General features: G+C 43.3%; 1 protein-coding gene across 1 annotated transcript in view; it reads right to left on the bottom strand.

Moving 5' to 3' along the window:
• The window catches only part of POC5 (POC5 centriolar protein), a 160,121-nt gene that overhangs the window by 122,943 nt on the left and 20,204 nt on the right, over positions 1–16,974 (bottom strand). The window contains exon 3 of the mRNA XM_030191944.1: positions 15,453–15,597. Within this exon, the coding sequence (XP_030047804.1) occupies positions 15,453–15,597 (145 nt within the window). The remainder of the gene's footprint in view (positions 1–15,452; positions 15,598–16,974) is intronic.

Here is a 16,974-nt window from a genome sequence, read left to right as displayed (position 1 = left end):
CACCGAGTCTTCTCCCTCTACTTTATTCATTGTATTGAAATGTAGTAAATTTTATTCAAAGGAGGAAATATTCTTGGGGAAAATTCAAATTTTCTTCAAAATCTACAAAACATATCATTTGGAGAGACTCCCAGGATTCTAGGAAAATTTAATAGTCGAAGGTTTAACCTCCTGTTATAGTTCTCCATTTGTTCTATTTTTCTTCTGATCTCAATACTATCTTTAATCACAGCTACTTTGAATTCTTCCATTTGCTTAGAGTCTGTCTGCAAGGCCTCAATTTTCTTTGAAAAATCCTGATTAACTACTTCCATAGAGTTCTTCACTTCCTGCACCGATAGATTTAATGTCTTTACCTCATCAGAAGATTGTTTCAGGGTTCTTTCAATTTCTAGTAACTTCAGCCAGGTCCGACTTAGATTCACCTCCGTCTCTCCTGCAACTTCTGATCTCCCTGTCAGGTCGAGCTCCCCTCTGGGCTCTTCAGAATCACCCTTTCTGGGCTCTTGGAGAAACCCCGTTCGACTAGCGAGAGTTGCCGGGCAAGGAGGGGTTGTAGAGCATAGCGGGGAAAGAGATGTTTCTATGTCCAGCGGGAGAGCCGCTTCACCGGTTCCCCCCGCCAAGGACTCCGCTCCGCTAACGCGGGAAACCATGGGGAAGAAGCGCTCCAAGCTTATCCTCGCCGGAGTGGATGTCCCGGAAGGTAGGGGAACTCCCCGGATCGTCCCTTTACGTTTTGTATGCGGCATTCTAAGAGGAATATCTGTTTAATCAGCAGGGAAGGCAGGAGACCGCTCCAAACACAACCGCTTACGGCGCCATCTTGACACGCCCCTCATCAGCCTTCCTGGGGGGTTAAGGTTTAAAAGCAGCCTCAAAAAAAGATGGTCTTTTAGGCTACATTTGAATAAAGCCAGAATAAAAATATGACACATTGACTCAGGAAGTCTATTCCAGACATCTATTGCAGCAAGGTGGAAAGAAAGGAGTCAGGAGTTTGGTAGCAAAGGAGAACGGCACAGATCAGTGTGACTAACCCAGTAAGCAGAATTCCCAAGGAGGAGTACAGAATTAAAAAAGAAAGAATGAGGAGCTGCAAAATGAAAGCACTTATATGTGAGTAACAGAAGGTTAAATTGGAAGCAGAAATGGATAGGGAGGTCAATGAAGTGACTTAAAAAGATAGGCCCATGTGAGGGCAGTGACACTGGCAGAAAGTAAGTCATGCCGCTCTATTTTGAATAGAATGAAGTAGACAAAATTGGTTTCAGAGGGAGACCTGTGAGGAACAGGTTGCAATCGTCTAAGAAAGAAGTAATAGAAGCAAGGATAAGGGTTCGTGATCATGTGTTCAGAAAGAAAAGGGATAGATGATGGTATTATAAAAGAAAAAAAACAACAATATAACAACAACAACAACAGGGTTTCAGCAGTATGCATAGATGTGTAGAAAGCAATGACCCCAAGATTACAGGTTGAGGGGACCGGGAGGTTAACTGTCATCCACAGAAACAGAGAAAGAGATGCACAATCGAAATCAGTTTGAGCTAAAGCTCTGCCTACATATCATGCCTGTCCCTGATTATTTTTTTATAACCCCACCTTGCATTCAAGATTTGGCAATGTATGCCAATTTGTGAAAGAACAACAACCTGATGAGTACTTTTAGGACTTATTACAGATTATTGTACGTAGACTTGGGATGCTAATGAACCTGTAGCAGAGGAAGCTGAGAAAATGGCGCTGACCCAACTGACACCTGAGAGAGAAGGGCCAAATCTGAGTGAGTGCATCTGTGAGAGCTAAAAAGCTATGAAACTGGAAATTGGCAAAGACTTGCTAGTAAAAAAAAAACAAAAACACCTATGACATAAATTGTGAGAAATGCACTATGTCAACGCCTGGGTGGATGAACTCATTGAGAAGACTGGTAGAAGCCTTGGATGAATACAACCTTGGTAGAACTGTGACAAGTTAAAAACAAGCGATGCAGGGTAAATCGACTTGGAGAACTGGTTAAGGAGATGCAATGTGCAGGTTTAGGTATTCCAAATCAGAAGGAGGGAACCAATGCTTTGTGACTAGGAGAAGAAAGAGTTGCTAAAACTGGATTGTTCCTTCCCTAACTTTGGAACTGACCAGGCACAACCAGATCCCTGAAGAGCAGTTGCCTAACAAGGGCAGACTGAAGGCACTGCTGGTCAAGTTTTACACGAAGTGGGTTGCTTTTGTGGATCTAAGAAGTTGTATGGCAAAAATCTGCACTCTGGTTATGGTACCTTGCTAAGCTCTCTGTGCTGCTGCATAAGTTGTGTCTACCTTTAGCTCCCCTATTAAACAAACGGAAGGCTATCTGATCGCGACAAGGCAGGAGAGGAAGCGGTGATTGGACAGAGTATATACTCAGTTGGGTGGGGTGGGGCGTGTTTACATGTGCTTTGTTTCTGGATGATCGGGGGTTGGTGCATAGAAGTAAATTGACTGGAATGGAGCTCATTAACCTGTTATTATGGAACATTCAGGGCTTAACCATTCAGTGAAAAGAAAAAGTGAACCTTCCTTACAGAAGCAGAGTACTGATGTTAATTTGCAGGAGACTCATTGGTCTGAAAATGACTGCAGTTGCTGTTTGAAGGTCAGCTGGATGAGGGACTGTTATTCCTCAGAAGGAGGAGGAAGGGGGCTATTCTGTTTGCAAAAACATTTGTGTATATTTTGCTGTGAGAAACCTTGCAGAGCCAGAGGGATACCTCGATTAATATTTATGGTCCAATGAACCCCTCTAAGGCTTTTTTTGCAAGAGATTATATATTTGGGATGTGTGTAAGGGTGAAGATCCTCCAAGAGATTAATCTTTATTAATTTTAACCAGAGAAGAATGCTACAATGACCAGTTGAGAGAAGCCTCGGAACCGCACTGGACTGAAAACAACTTAAGAATGTTATGGTAAAGGTCAATGCCCAGGGTTCAGTAAACAGGAAAGAGGCAGACATACCTGGGGCCAAATGAACTGAGATGGGATCCAACATATCTGCTTCCATTTGCAGCTGTACTGGCTTATCCTAGGCTCTCACCATTGTTGAGGGATCTCCATTCGTTTTCCTGTTAGGGGTCAGATTTGAACTCAAATTAGCAGGTTTTGTTTTTTAAAAACTTTACAGGGTCAACACTTGAACATATGTCATCTGATCTCTCTACCCAATGTTAGGAGTACTATTAGCTTAAGAGATCATCGAGCTCTAATTTTCTTTGGTTTAAAAATGTGCGTTAAGAGAAGATAATTGGTGTCAGCATTCGTTGTCTAGGGATGGTCCCGGGTCAGTTCACAGAGGCAGTGGGTTCCCAAGAATACACAATCCACACGGTTTGGATATATAGAGAAAGTATATTGTATGTACATATATAGGCTCACAGTACTTAGTACAGGTATTACAATGCTGTATCGGTGTGTTGTGTTAGATGGGAATCAATGAGAGAAAGACCGGATAGTGGTGTCAGAGGAAGAGAAACGCTTTGGGGTTAGAGTGGAGAAGAAGCGGGGTAGCAGAGATAAGTAACAGCAGGAGCAGAGCCATGTGCTCTGGGACTCAAGATTGTGGTGTGCAGAGAAAGAAAGAAAGAAAAGAAGAAAGAATAGAAAGAAAAGAAAGAAAGAAAAAGAAAGAAGAAAGAAAGAAAGAAAGAAAGATAAGAAAGAAGAAAGAAAGAAAAAGCTGAGCTGAGCCAGGTGCTCCTGCTTTTCATACCTCAGGAACAGAAGGGATCAAATAACCTCTTTCCTTCCCAGCCAAATCTAGTTTAATTTCCTTGATGAAAGGAAGGTGACATTTTCACAGGTTTTACCTTTGAAGTCCCTAGTTATGGAGCCTCTCTGTCTGGCTTCCTTTGTTCTCACAGACAGCCCTGCTCCCAGATGCCCAGAGAAGGCAAAAGGTATGTTGAGACAGGCAGCTGAGCAACATTGGCCCAATTTGCCATCCTCAGTGATTCCTGAGGGAGGGGGGAGTTATCAGGAGCTGGTTTCATAGCAATCCCTGACCTCCAGCAATCCTAGTTGGTTTCATAGCAATCCTGACCTCCAGCAATCCTGACACTTGGAAACAGTCAGTTTCTTATTAGGCAACTAAAACATGGAACTCTTACCATCTCAGATTAAGCTACTGTTTCAAAACCTACTTCAGAAATATCTTTTCTAAATTGTCACCGTTATCATAATTACTATTTTGGAGTAGTATGTAAATCGCTTTGAACCATCTTTGGGATCTAGTGATCTATAAGTACCTTGATTAGATTAGGTTAGGTTTGAACCATGCTCAACCTATTTGCAGTGTAAATGCTAGATGGTAATAGTTAATCTGAAAAGTTGACACCGACCCCCTCACCTTGATGGCTTTAGTGGTGAATCACAATTTCTCTTGTTGGGGCCTAGGCAGAATCCAAGGATGGACTTAAGTGTTTACCATTGATGAGAAATGTACTCATTAATTAGATTGCTCGATTAAAATCTTGGGTGTTGTGCTGGACGACATTATCTATGAAGCATCAAATTTAACTCTCTAGTTAGGGGTTCTTTTTATGTCATGAGAAAGTTAAGAAGCATTCGAAAGATTTGTCAAAAGATTTGTTAGACTTGTGGTGCAATCATTGGTTCTTAGTAAATTAGATTACTGCAATATTGTATATTTGGTTTACCTAATCGTATACTGAGAAAAATTCAAATGTCCAGAATGTAGCAGTACGCTTGATCCTCTCTCTCCAAGAATCTGATCGAATTACTCCATATATTATTAAGCTGCATGGCTTCCTATAGAGGCTAGGGTGCTTTTCATGTTAGGATGCTCATTATTCAAGATTGCAGTTGGCTGATTCCTCAATATACGATTTCCCTTGTCATTCAATAACCAGAACAATATTCTAATATTCAAATTCTTTGTCCTTTTCTTTTCCCAGTCCACGGGGTATTACTTTGAAGAAAACTGTTAATTTGTCTATTTGCATATCAGGCAGCTAGTTTATGGAACTCTCTCCCATTTAATCTAAGGAGTTTGCAAGATTCACTGATAATTGTATCTATGGCAATTCTGAATTAACTTTGTTACATCTTACATTTCTTTGATCTAGTATCTTAGTTGTAACCCGCTATGAACTATGTTATTGGTATTAGCAGGCTATAAATGAACTGTAATTGTAAGTATACTAAGAGTATAATTTAATATTAGGGATTAGCATCATCTTAATTGCCTCCAACCGCCTCTGCAATGTTAAAAAAAAAAAAAAAAACAGGGACCAGAAGGAGATAGTCTTTTACTACAGAGTGCATACTCTCCACATTTTTCTTTACCATCTCTTCTATTGTTAGACAGAGTCAGTCTCCCAAATATTTCACTGCCCACTCCACCGAATTGGAAATACTCTACAATACAGTGCTTTTAGTCCGCAAACACCTGACCAGTTCGTTGCAGATTACATAAAGAGGAACTGAATCGTATCTTCCAGGAAAATAAATTTAGTTTTCAAACAAAGAAGAGCAAAATTAAACTCCACAGAATTTCTCAAATAACCAGGTTTTTTAAGGTTTTATGAAAAGCCCAGTAATTTGAACTAACACGAATTATCAAAGGTAAGGAGCTCCACATTGCTGCGGCCTGGAAATATAATGAAGAATTGAATATAGATTTATATCTAAGTTGTCTGATGGAAGGAAATTGTAACAACATTAACATTTTATAAGCAGAGTTTGAATGAAGTAGATCGACCCAGTTAACAAGATAAAAAAGGCACTAATCCATTTAATATCTTGTATACAAAAGAACAGAGCTTAAACTGAGCCCTTGCTTCAACTGGAAGCCAATGTAGCTTCTCCAAAAGTGGACTGACTGATTGAACCTAGAAGCTGAAAAGATCAAACACGCTGCCGTCCTTTGTGACACATTTACAGAAACAGTTGATGTCTCCCAGTTAATTTTATAACCCCAAAACAGAAAGAACTCACTTATCAGCTACAACAGCCTGGGTATGGATGCCACAGATATATAAGCAATATCACCCACACATAAACAGAAAACTTACAGTGGATTGTGAAGTGTTTTAATACCCATGATCTGTATATCCTTTCTGATCGTGATGGCCAGTGATCTATGGCAATATTAAACAGAAAGAATATCACCCTTATCTAATGACTATTTAATGCTATTAACTGGGACACTAATCCATTAACCAAAATTTGTGCAGACAGTATTCGGTTGTGTAACAATCTAATTATCTGCACAAATGATGCACCAAACCCAAACCAGTCTTGTTCTGTACGATCGAATCTCTATTCAGCATCTAAAACTGCTACCATAGAACTATCAAGATGAGCAGCACAAGATATATCACACAACAAGCGAGTACTTGTCCGCAGCAGACCTGCCTGGTATGAAGCCATTCTGGTCTCAATGGATAATAGTAGCCCAAACTATGTTTTAACAGTTTTGGCACAAATTGTACAGTCATATCGATTAAAGAGATGGGTCGATAGTTTTTAGTAAGTGTGAAAGCTCATCCTGGTATCTCACATACAATCATTAGGCATGTAACCAATTTATATTCATATTTAGAAATGTAAGCACTCTAATATTTTAATCCCACCATGTGATCACTATGGGCAAAATAATGGCGCAAACGTTCAATGATTAATTTGCAAAAGGCAACATCCTACATAACAACTCTCAGGGGGTTGAACTGGTTACCAATTGAATATCAAGTACAATTTTACTATTGGTGTTCTAGGTTCTGAATAATTTAGTTACCAGTAGTGACTTCCAGAATTTTGTAGATGGATTTACCGACCAGCAACAGCTTTAAGATCCACCGAGAAAGCATTGTTAGAGGTGCCATCTTTCCTATGTGGTGAGGCTGGAAGAATACCGGGCCTCAATGTTTCAAACTGCAGGACCCAAACTGTGGAATACTCTTCCTTACTTAGGAATCATTTGACAAATGGGATCATTTAAAAAGAATTAAAAACATTTATTTAGGCAAACTTATAGGGCAGCTTGAACTTATTTTAAAAGTTAGCCTAACAGAGATGATATGCTTTGAACGATGGCAGTAAAGATTAGGGTTTAATAGTGACTTGTTATTTTAAGTGTATTAATTGTGATCCGCTGAAAATTTTAGATCAGGTGAAATATAAACAGTGGTGTGCTGGAGCCAGCTCGCTCCAGCTCGCAAGATCCGGTTGTTAAATTTTGGCGGACTTGCGAGCAGTTGTTGGAAAGGGCGAGCCGGCTCTCCCTCCCTCCGCCCTCCGGATCCGGTCCCTCACCGATCCTACCTTGACTATCAAATTCTTCGGGGCAGGCAGTGTTGCCTGCCCGCTGCTATCGCTGACTTTCCTCCACCGCCTGTTTGCGCTTTAAAAATGGCCGCCGAGACTTCCAGAGGCGGCCTCGCGAGACTTCTGTAAGTCTCGGTGGCCATTTTGAAGCGCAAATCGGGCGACGGAGGAAAGTCAGCGATGGCAGCGGGCAGGCAACACTGCCTGCCCTGAAGAATTTGATGGCCAAGGTAGGGTCGGTGAGGGACTGGATCAGGAGGGAGGGAGGAATCAGGAGAATTTGTGGAACAAGTCGGGAGGGGGTGGCAGTGGAGAGAAGGGAGCTGCTGGCCAGGGTGGATGAAGGGCAGGGGAGAGAAGGGTCGCTGGGCATGGGGGCGTGCAGGGCAGGGGAGAGGAGGGGAGCTGCTGGCCATGGGTGGATGGAGGGCAGGGGAGAGAAGGGTCGCTGGCCATGGGTGCATGCAGGGCAGGGGAGAGGAGGGTCACTGCTGGCCATGGGTGGATGGAGGGCAGGGGAGAGGAGGGTCGCTGGCCATGGGTGGATGGAGGGCAGGGGGAGAGGTGGGGAGAGAGAATAAATGCTGGACATGGATGGAGGGGAGGGAAGAGTGAGAAAGGAGATAAGATAAGGGAAAAGGAAGAGAGGAGAGAAACTGCACATGGATGAAGAAAATAGGCAGAAGTTGAGGACCAGAAATGAAGAAGAAAGGAAGTAAGGAAAGAAATAAATGGAAAGGAAGCCCTGGAAACGGAGTTAAGAGGACAGATGGCAGCAGAATCGGATACTGGGCCAGCATGATCAGAAAAACAGTCACCAGACAACAAAGGTAGAAAAAAATCATTTTATTTTCATTATAGTGTTTGGAATATGTTCCCTTTGAGAATCAGGTGCTCAACATTAAAAGTTTATATTTATTTACTTATTTATGGCATTTTATCCCACATTAAACATGAATTAGATTGGAACCTGGGATCATTTAATTTTTTTTTCCTGGAGAGAGTAATGCATTGCCCCCCCCACCCACTGGCTATAGCCAGCTCTGCAATTTTGGGGGGCGCAGAGGTGGACCGGGGAGAGAGCCTGTTGTTAAAAATTTACCAGCACAACACTGAATAAAAATGTTGTAAATGAACAAAATAAGCTCTGGATTTAACACCATTGTAGAGTTGGTTTGGGTATGGAAGCATCAGTGAGGATTAAGCTCACTGCCCCATGATCTGAAATGTGATGCTGTGTATTGCTGAAGTAGCAACTCACAACATCAAGCCCTTAGTGGCCAAAAAGTAATCAACTTGGGAAGAACGATGAGGGACAGAATAAAATGTGCATTCCCTAGCTGTCATGGGTCCACAAGTGGAAAAACTGAATTACAGAATGCTAAACAGCTCACACTTTAGTTGGCCACATACTACAAAAGGATTGCCAATCAAGTGTCAAATCTAGGGCAAGATTAAAATCTTTACATAGAATGAAACCATCTGTGGTTTCCTAAAAATGGCCAAGGTGGCCGGGTCAACAAAAAAAACAGTACAATCCACAATAGGAGCATAGATATTAAAGATATTTTCTGGTTCCCCAATCTTAGTTATCAGTTATCTTGCCCCACCTGTCCTGTGCATCTGACATGGTGATATTACCGAAGGGGCAAAGGTTTTAAGTAACCTTCTGTTTTTTGGGTTTTTTTTAAGAGCTTCTGAAAAGGCTTTTAACTTCATACATGTTGTGTTAGCCAGACCGTTTCGTTGGCATTCAAGTGAGTCTCCTGTAAAAGCATTATGTCCACCCGGTTCCCTCCTACTGGCAGGGACCCCAAGGCAAACTGTAGCAAGAAACAGACTCTCTCTTCTTCAAGGAATACAAAATTACCTATTTCTCCAACTTGTTTCATTCTCAGATCAGAGTCAATACTGACTTTTTGCCTAGATTTGCACCAGCTCTGAACATTTTACAGTAAGATCAGTCTATGTTCCACCAAATCTCCCAAAGCTTGTCACATACACTTTATTTACATATCTCATGCCAAGTTTACATCAACAGTGAAGGTTTGGTTGTAATCCTACTCTCCTCGTTTTAATCACAAAGATCTGCTCTCAACCCAGAACTCTTATTAGCCCGGGTATCATCTACTGGCTGCCCAGATGCAAATAACTACTACTTATGCAGAGACTGCAGAACAAAGGGAAAGGATTTTGAATTTAGTTCATGCTTTTTTCAGTTATACCTCAAGATAAGCTATATTGAAGCACAGTAGGTATCTTCCTGCCCCCAGAAGGCATGCAGTTTAAGTTTGTACTTGAAGCAAAGGAGATTTAAATGACTTGTGCAAAATCAAAAGGAGCTGCTCTAGCTGAACCCCCTCGACTAGCCGACTTAGGCCGTAACTCCGGCAACCGTGAGACCTTGGTATCTCCAAGACCACTCATCAGTTTATCCAAGTCCTCTCCAAACAACATAGAACCATTGAAAGGTAGAGAACACAACTTTGCTTTAGAGGCCGCATCTGCCACCCAGCCCCTAAGCCAAAGAGCCCTGCAAGCCGTCACCGCCAGAGCCATATTCTTAGCCAGAGCCCTTCATAAAGGGTGTCTGTCAAAAACGAAGAACCCCATCTCCAATTTGGCCAGCTCCTGAACCAAACCAGTCCTATCTAACGCAGGCTCATCCAAGAGCTTCTCCGCCCAATGGAAACAAGCTCTGGCTACCAAGCCTCCACACACAGAGGCTTGCAAGGCCAAAGCTGACAAATCAAAGCTGTGCTTCAGAAAGGACTATAGCTTCCTATCCTGAGGATCCCGTAAGGCTGTACCGCCATCCACCAGAATGGCCATAGCCTTAGTAACTGCCGTAACCGCAGTAGGTGGTTTCAGCAGGGCCAAATCTTCCGGAGGCAAGGGATACAGCCGCGCCATAGCCCTAGACTCCTTACAAGCAGCCTCCGGCACAGACCATTCCTGCAAAACCATGTCTCTAATGTCTGAATTCATGGGAAAGGAACGGGAGGCTCTCCGAATCCCCCTAACCAAGGGATCTACCTGGGGTCCCTCCGCAGAGGGAGTGGCCGCCGGAGCAAACTTCAAAGTAGAGATCACCTGATCAATGAGCTATAACAGCTCCTCCTTATGAAAAACGCGAACCACTGAAGAATCTTCCCCAGGCCTTAGCCCATCCTGATCCTCAGACTCATCTAAGAGATCCTCCTCTCCTGGGTCACTCCAAACCTCCAACCCAGGCAGAGAAAGTTATCTTCATAGGCTCTGAAATATCCACCCGCGGGCGCTTAACTCCCACTGAGCTAGCAGCCTCTGGGGAACAAACAGCCTGAGAGAGCCCACCTCTCCAGGCATTATACAGAGACCAAACAACTCAGGAGAGAAACCAGACCCCCCCCCCGACGCTGCTGAAGCCCCAACACTTCCCGCAGTCTCCGCGATGGACCCCCTTTGCTCCGGCGGCAGGTCCATCGCGTGATCCGCAGCTAAACTAGGCGCAGGTCCCCCGGCGCCGGTACGGAACGCGCGGCCAAAAGGGCCGCATTTCCCGCCAAAACCGGCCCCACCGTTGCCGGCCCAGAATGTGCGGTCAAATCGCCGCCCAACACCTCTGCCGACTCTGGGGAAAGCACGGGGGGCAAGAGCGCTGACAACGTAGGCTCCCCACAAATTTACATTGGCCACCTTTCACTTCAACGCCACACCTCACCGGCTTAGACATAACGGCCACGAACACAATAAAAAACAAACAGTTGCTTTGTGCTCTGACAAACTAATAGGCAAAACCGCCTAAGGCAAGAACGCCCTTGAAGACATTTTATCTCTGGACTGCCACAAGAACGGCCAAATAGCCGCCTTTTAAAAACGTTTATTTTTTATTTTTTTAAACCTCATTGCTGATGCCTAAACGCCTCAAGGGTACAGAACGAGGTCTGTAGCCGAGGTCAAGCAGTCCTCCAGAGGAAGAGCACAGGGGGAGGGACCCGGCCACCCGGGTGTGACACCCCACAGGGAATAAGAAGCCCCTTAGGACTTACACCCTGTAATAGAGATCCAAGTGTGGGCTCTGTAACATTTACAACCCAACCTAGAAACCCCAAACGGGCCTACCAGACTGAGTACACTGCACAGTCTGCACACATCTACCCTCTGCTGAGACTGAGAAAATAATGGTTAGTAGAAGGTCTGCACAGGCTACTTGTATAAGAAGTTTTAGTGTTCTCAGTCTCCCTCTGCTGGTAGGAGTGCATAACCCAAGCGTCTTGAACGGTCTGGAAGATTGCTGAGGAAGGGAAAGGATTTTGAATTTAGTTCATGCTTTTTTCAGTTATACCTCAAGATAAGCTACATTGAAGCACAGTATCTTCCTGCCCCCAGAAGGCTTGTAAGCTCCTTTGAGCAGGGACTGTCCTTCTATGTTAAATTGTACAGCGCTGCGTAACCCTAGTAGCGCTTTAGAAATGTCAAGTAGTAGTAAGGCTTGCAGTTTAAGTTTGTACTTGAAGCAAAGGAGATTTAAATGACTTGTGCAAAATCAAAAGGAGCTGCAGAAAGATTTGAACTGGACTTCCTGGACTCTCGCCATTTCTCTAACCATTAGGCTATTCAAATACCAGCGATTTCCTGAAGAATCACAGCAAAACTCTATAGTCTCTAAACATCTTAACAGAACAACAAAAAAAGAGAAGTAAGAGAACAGTGAGAGATTTTTTTCAATGGTTTGGCAATCTGCTGATTTTACTGGAGAATGGAGATTTTCCAGATTCTAACAAAATATCTGCAAAGGCTTTATAAATGCAAGCAGTATAAAAGAAATGATAAAGATGATGAAAGTACCAAAGATAACTCTGAACTTGTATAAGTGAAACTTGTCAGTAATGTGATTTTAGACTTTTTGTGACATTTTTTGATAGGACGTCTAAATCCAACTTCGGATGTTTTGCTGAAAACGTCCAAAAATCAAGTGGCGAAAATGGCCATTTTCAAACATGAAAAATGTCTTTTAGATTTGAAAATGGCCATTTCCTAGAAGTTTTTAGATATTTTGTACTCAGTATTTTTACCTTTTGTGATTAAAAAAAAAAAAAAACAATCCGAGGGAAAAACGTACAAAAAGAAGCCATTGAAACGTACGTGGTGGGCCAGCATTCTTACTAGAATGGCCAAACAGATATCCCAGCACAGCAGTGGGGAACCCCAGTGGGCACTGACGTGGACTTCACATAAAGGCGGCATGTGTACCTGGGACCTGTTACTCTCTTATATTGTACGGCGAGCCTTCCAAAACCCACCAAAAACCTACTGTACCCAACTATACACAACTACAATAGTCCTTATGCCTGCAGGTGTCATCTATATGTGGGTACAGTAGGTTTTGGAGGGTTCTCACTTTCCACAAGTGTACCAGTTAAAGTGGGATATGGGCCTTGGGCCTGGGCTCCCTTCTCTAGGCTACTCCAAGAACCTGCTTGTTCCTCTAATAGGACTTACCGTAACATCTGATACTGTCATACAGGCTGGTATGTACTGTTTCTTTCACATCTGGGGGCAGGGAGGATGTCAGTGATCACTGGGGGAGTAAGGGGGGGGGGGAGTAAGGGGGGGGGGGGGAGTCATGCCTTAATCCCTCCAGTGGTCATCTAGTCATTTAGGGCACTTTTTTATGACTTAGTAATGATTGAAACAGGTCCAGACCAAAACTTCCAACTTTTAGCCCTGGACGTTTTTGCTTTGTTCCGTTTTGGCAGAAAAACCTCCAAGTTGTGGAAAAGCCCAAATCTCACCCCAACACCAGGGGCGTAGCTACAGGTGGGCCTCAATCACAACTCAGGCCCACCAAGTCAGCGCTCGGAAAATCGGGCATTAAAAAAAAAAAATCTGTGAAGCCATTTTGCAGGCAGCGCTTCTTCGCATCTGCCCTGCGTGCATGGCAAAAGAAGGAAATCGCCTCGTCGTCTTCGGGCCTTCCCTCACTGCGTCCCGCCCTCCGAGGGACACAGTGGGGGAAGGCCCGAAGACAACGAGGTGATTTTCTTCTTTTGCCATGCACGAAGGCAGACGCGAAGCGTTGCCTGCGAAATGGCTTCAAAGATTTTTTTTTTAAGGCAGGGTGGTGGCAGGAGAACTAAGAGGGCTGTCGACGGAGCTAGTAGTCGGGTCGGGTCTCAGATAGGAGAAGGGGAGGGAAGGGGTGGGGAGGGGGTCTCAGATAGAAGGGGGCTGGAACTGGGATCTGAGAAGGGGCCAGTAGGGAAAATAGGGGCCATGCCTGTGGCTGGTGGGAAAATGGGGCATGCCTGGGGCAGGTGGGAGAATGGGTCTGGGGCTGAAACTGTGGAGACTGGGGGCTGAAAAGGGGACAGGGAGAAGTGGCTGGGGGCTGAATCTCGGGACCGGTGGGATAGTGGAGCTGAAACTGGGGATTGAAAAGGGGGGGCAGGTGGGAGATGTGGGCTGGAACTGGGGGCTGAAAAAAAGGGGCAGAGAGAGGGGACAGATCCTGGATGGAAGGGGGAGCGAGAGGTAGGGCAAATGGTGGATTGAAAGGGCAGAGAGAAAGGGCAGACAGTGGATGGAAGGGATAGAAAGGGCAGACAGTGAATGGAAGGGGAAGAGAGAGAGGGCAGACAGGGGCAGATGGTGGATGGAAGGGGCAGAGAAAGAGGGCAGTTGTGCATGGAAGGGGCAGGGAGAGAGGGCAGACATTGGATGGAGGGGACAGCAGAGAGGGCAGACACTGGATGGCAGAGAAAGAACGAAGACAGATGCTGGATGGAAGGAAGACAGTGAAAAGAAGATGAGGAAAGCAGAAACCAGAGATAAACTGTAAATAAAATATATATTTTTTATTTTTTTGCTTTAGGATAAAGTAGTATTGTAGCTGTGTTAATAAATGTTTATAATAGAACATGTAAATAAGGTAATCTTTTTATTGGACTAATTTAATACATTTTGACAAACTTTCGGAGAACAAAGCCCCCTTCCTCAGGTCAGGATAGGATACTGTAACAGCACTATACTGTATTGACCTGAGGAAGAAGGTTTTGGCCTCTGACAGCTAAATGTATTAGTCTAATAAAATGGTATTCTTTTATTTTCTATATTTGTTTTATTTCTATTTGTTAATTTGTAAAGTGGTGATTGGTATTTGTTAGTTTTTTCAAATTTACATCTGCTGTCTTTATATTTTGCACAGTACAAGGGGACACTTTCTGTTTCTGTAGTGTTGTATTGTATGCAGAGTCTGGCATCTTGGGGGTTCAGTTTAATTTTCGTCTAAATAGAAAGTTTATGATTACTTATTTTATAGTGGATTAGGGTGTATCTGTGTTTGTGAAAAAGACGTGGCTTTCGGTTGGCATTGACTGTGCAGGATTGATGATCTGTACTATTCTGTCTGGTTTCGTTTTACAATAGTGGAGTGGAGTGGCCTAATGGTTAGGGTAGTGGACTTTGGTCCTGGGGAACTGAGGAACTGAGTTTGATTCTCGGCATAGGCAGCTCCTTGTGACTCTGGGCAAGTCACTTAACCCTCCATTGCCCCATGTAAGCCGCATTGAGCCTGCCATGAGTGGGAAAGTGCGGGTACAAATGTAACAAAAAAAAAAAAATAGGTGAATTGATGTTCTAGTGCTCACTGTAGTGTTTTCCTTGTGTGACTCGTAGAAATGACTGCTTATGGTATGGTAGAATTGCTCTATAGGTCCTCAGTGTTTTGTATTCTCGGTATGGTGGTTTTAAGGTTTGCAACATAGGTTCCGAATATGTATGTGGTTTATGTTGCTGTAGGACAGCTGATGGGCAGACTGTTTATTAAAAATTATTTAGGATCCCAAAAAAAACTACTCATACCTATATATATAGTGCCCACCCATATTAGCTCTGGGCCCACCCAAAATGTCAGGTCTGGCTACGCCACTGCCCAACACGCTTCCTTTGTGATTTGGACGCACTGCAGACAAACTGCATAGGAAAATGTCTTAAAATAGGTTTCAAAAATAGCGATTTGCACGTTTTCCCAAGAAAAACATCCATCTGCCGCTTAGTGCCACTTTCTGCTTCGAAATGAGCCCCTTTATAACATAATTGCAGAAACATTTAAGTTGAAAGATTTTCATTGGCATTTTTCATTACCTGCAGCCTGATGCTGATCATCACTTATTACACCTGAAAGTTTGCCATCCTTTGGCAGTTCCACAGTAATATGAGTTTGCCTCAAGAAACTGTGTTCAAATTTTGGAGTAATTACAGCATAACGAAGCAGCTCTTCATATTCATCCTGTCACAAAAGAACCATAAAAGGGATTACAGAAGAACAGGTATATATTTTAAAGCCTCCATTAAAAGCAGGAAAAGAGATCTACAAATGATACAGTACTTTAGCATTTTTATGGCAGAACAATTAAAAAAAAACCCCAAAAGAAACAAAAACAAAAAAACAAACAAAAGAAATATGCACATTTACCTCCTTGTAGTTTTGTTTCATGCCTTTTCCCCTTCTTTGAGAAAAGATTGTTTCTTTATTTAATATATTTAAATGTCCATCATAAATCCCCTTGTTCCTTCTCTCCTCTAGGTTTTATATGTTCAGGTCTTCAAGTCTTTGTTTTCTCATATGACTTCTGGTGCAGACACCATAGTATTTTGATTGCTATCTTCTGAAATGCTTCAAGTCTTTTTACATCCTTAGTCAGATACACCTCTAAAACTGAACACAGCACCCCAAGTGAGGCCTCATCAAAGATCTGTACTGGGGAATTATCACCTCCTCCTTTCTGCTGATTTTATTCCCCTCTATGCAGACTAGACTTCCTGAGCCAGTACATCAAGCTCCATCTCTGGCTACCTTCAAATCTAGGCTAAAAGTCCATCTTTCTGATGCTGCTTGTAACTCCTAACCTCTATTCACTTGTTCAGTACCCATCTCTGTTTTATCATTCCCACCTTAATACATAAGAACATAAGAGTAGCCATATTTGGTGAGACCAATGGTCCATCTAGCCCAGTATCCCATTTCCAAACAGTGGCCATGCCAGGTCATAAGTACCTGGCAGAAACCCAATTATTAGCAACACTCCATGCAACTGCCTCCCCATGTCTGTCTCAATAGCAAAATATAGACTTTTCCTCCAGGAACATATCAAAACCTTTTTTTAAATCCAGATACGCTAACCACTGTTACCACAGCCTCCAGCAAAGACTTCCAGGGCTTAACTATTCGTTGAGTGAAAAAATATTATTTCCTCTTATTTGTTTTAAAAGTATTTCCATGTACCTTTGAGTGTCCCCTAGACTTCGTACTTTTGAAACATGTTAAAAAAGTATATATTGTAAGGAGTATGAAGGAAGGAAAAGGGTGGAGAGGAACCCCAGCTTCCTACAGGGGAAAAGAGAGCTGGAGGTTAGGAGGGAAGACCCTAGGGGGGCTCCTGTTTTGCCTAAGAGGGACATACCAATAAGAAACTACAACTCCCAGAAAGCCCCAGGAGAACCCCGGGTAAGGAGAAATAGGGTGCAAAACCAAGAAGCTCCAGAAGAGGGCTGCCCGAAAAGGGGAAAAGCTGAGTCACCACCCTGGTGGAGGAGGTGGCTGAACCGGGGGTGGGGGAAGGAAAAGCAGCCTAGCCCGGTTAATGAGGAAAAGAGAGATCAGCTG

This window comes from Microcaecilia unicolor, chromosome 2, assembly GCF_901765095.1.
Source record: "Microcaecilia unicolor chromosome 2, aMicUni1.1, whole genome shotgun sequence".
Lineage (NCBI taxonomy): Eukaryota > Metazoa > Chordata > Amphibia > Gymnophiona > Siphonopidae > Microcaecilia > Microcaecilia unicolor.
This window is presented reverse-complemented; position numbering and strand designations above follow the sequence as displayed.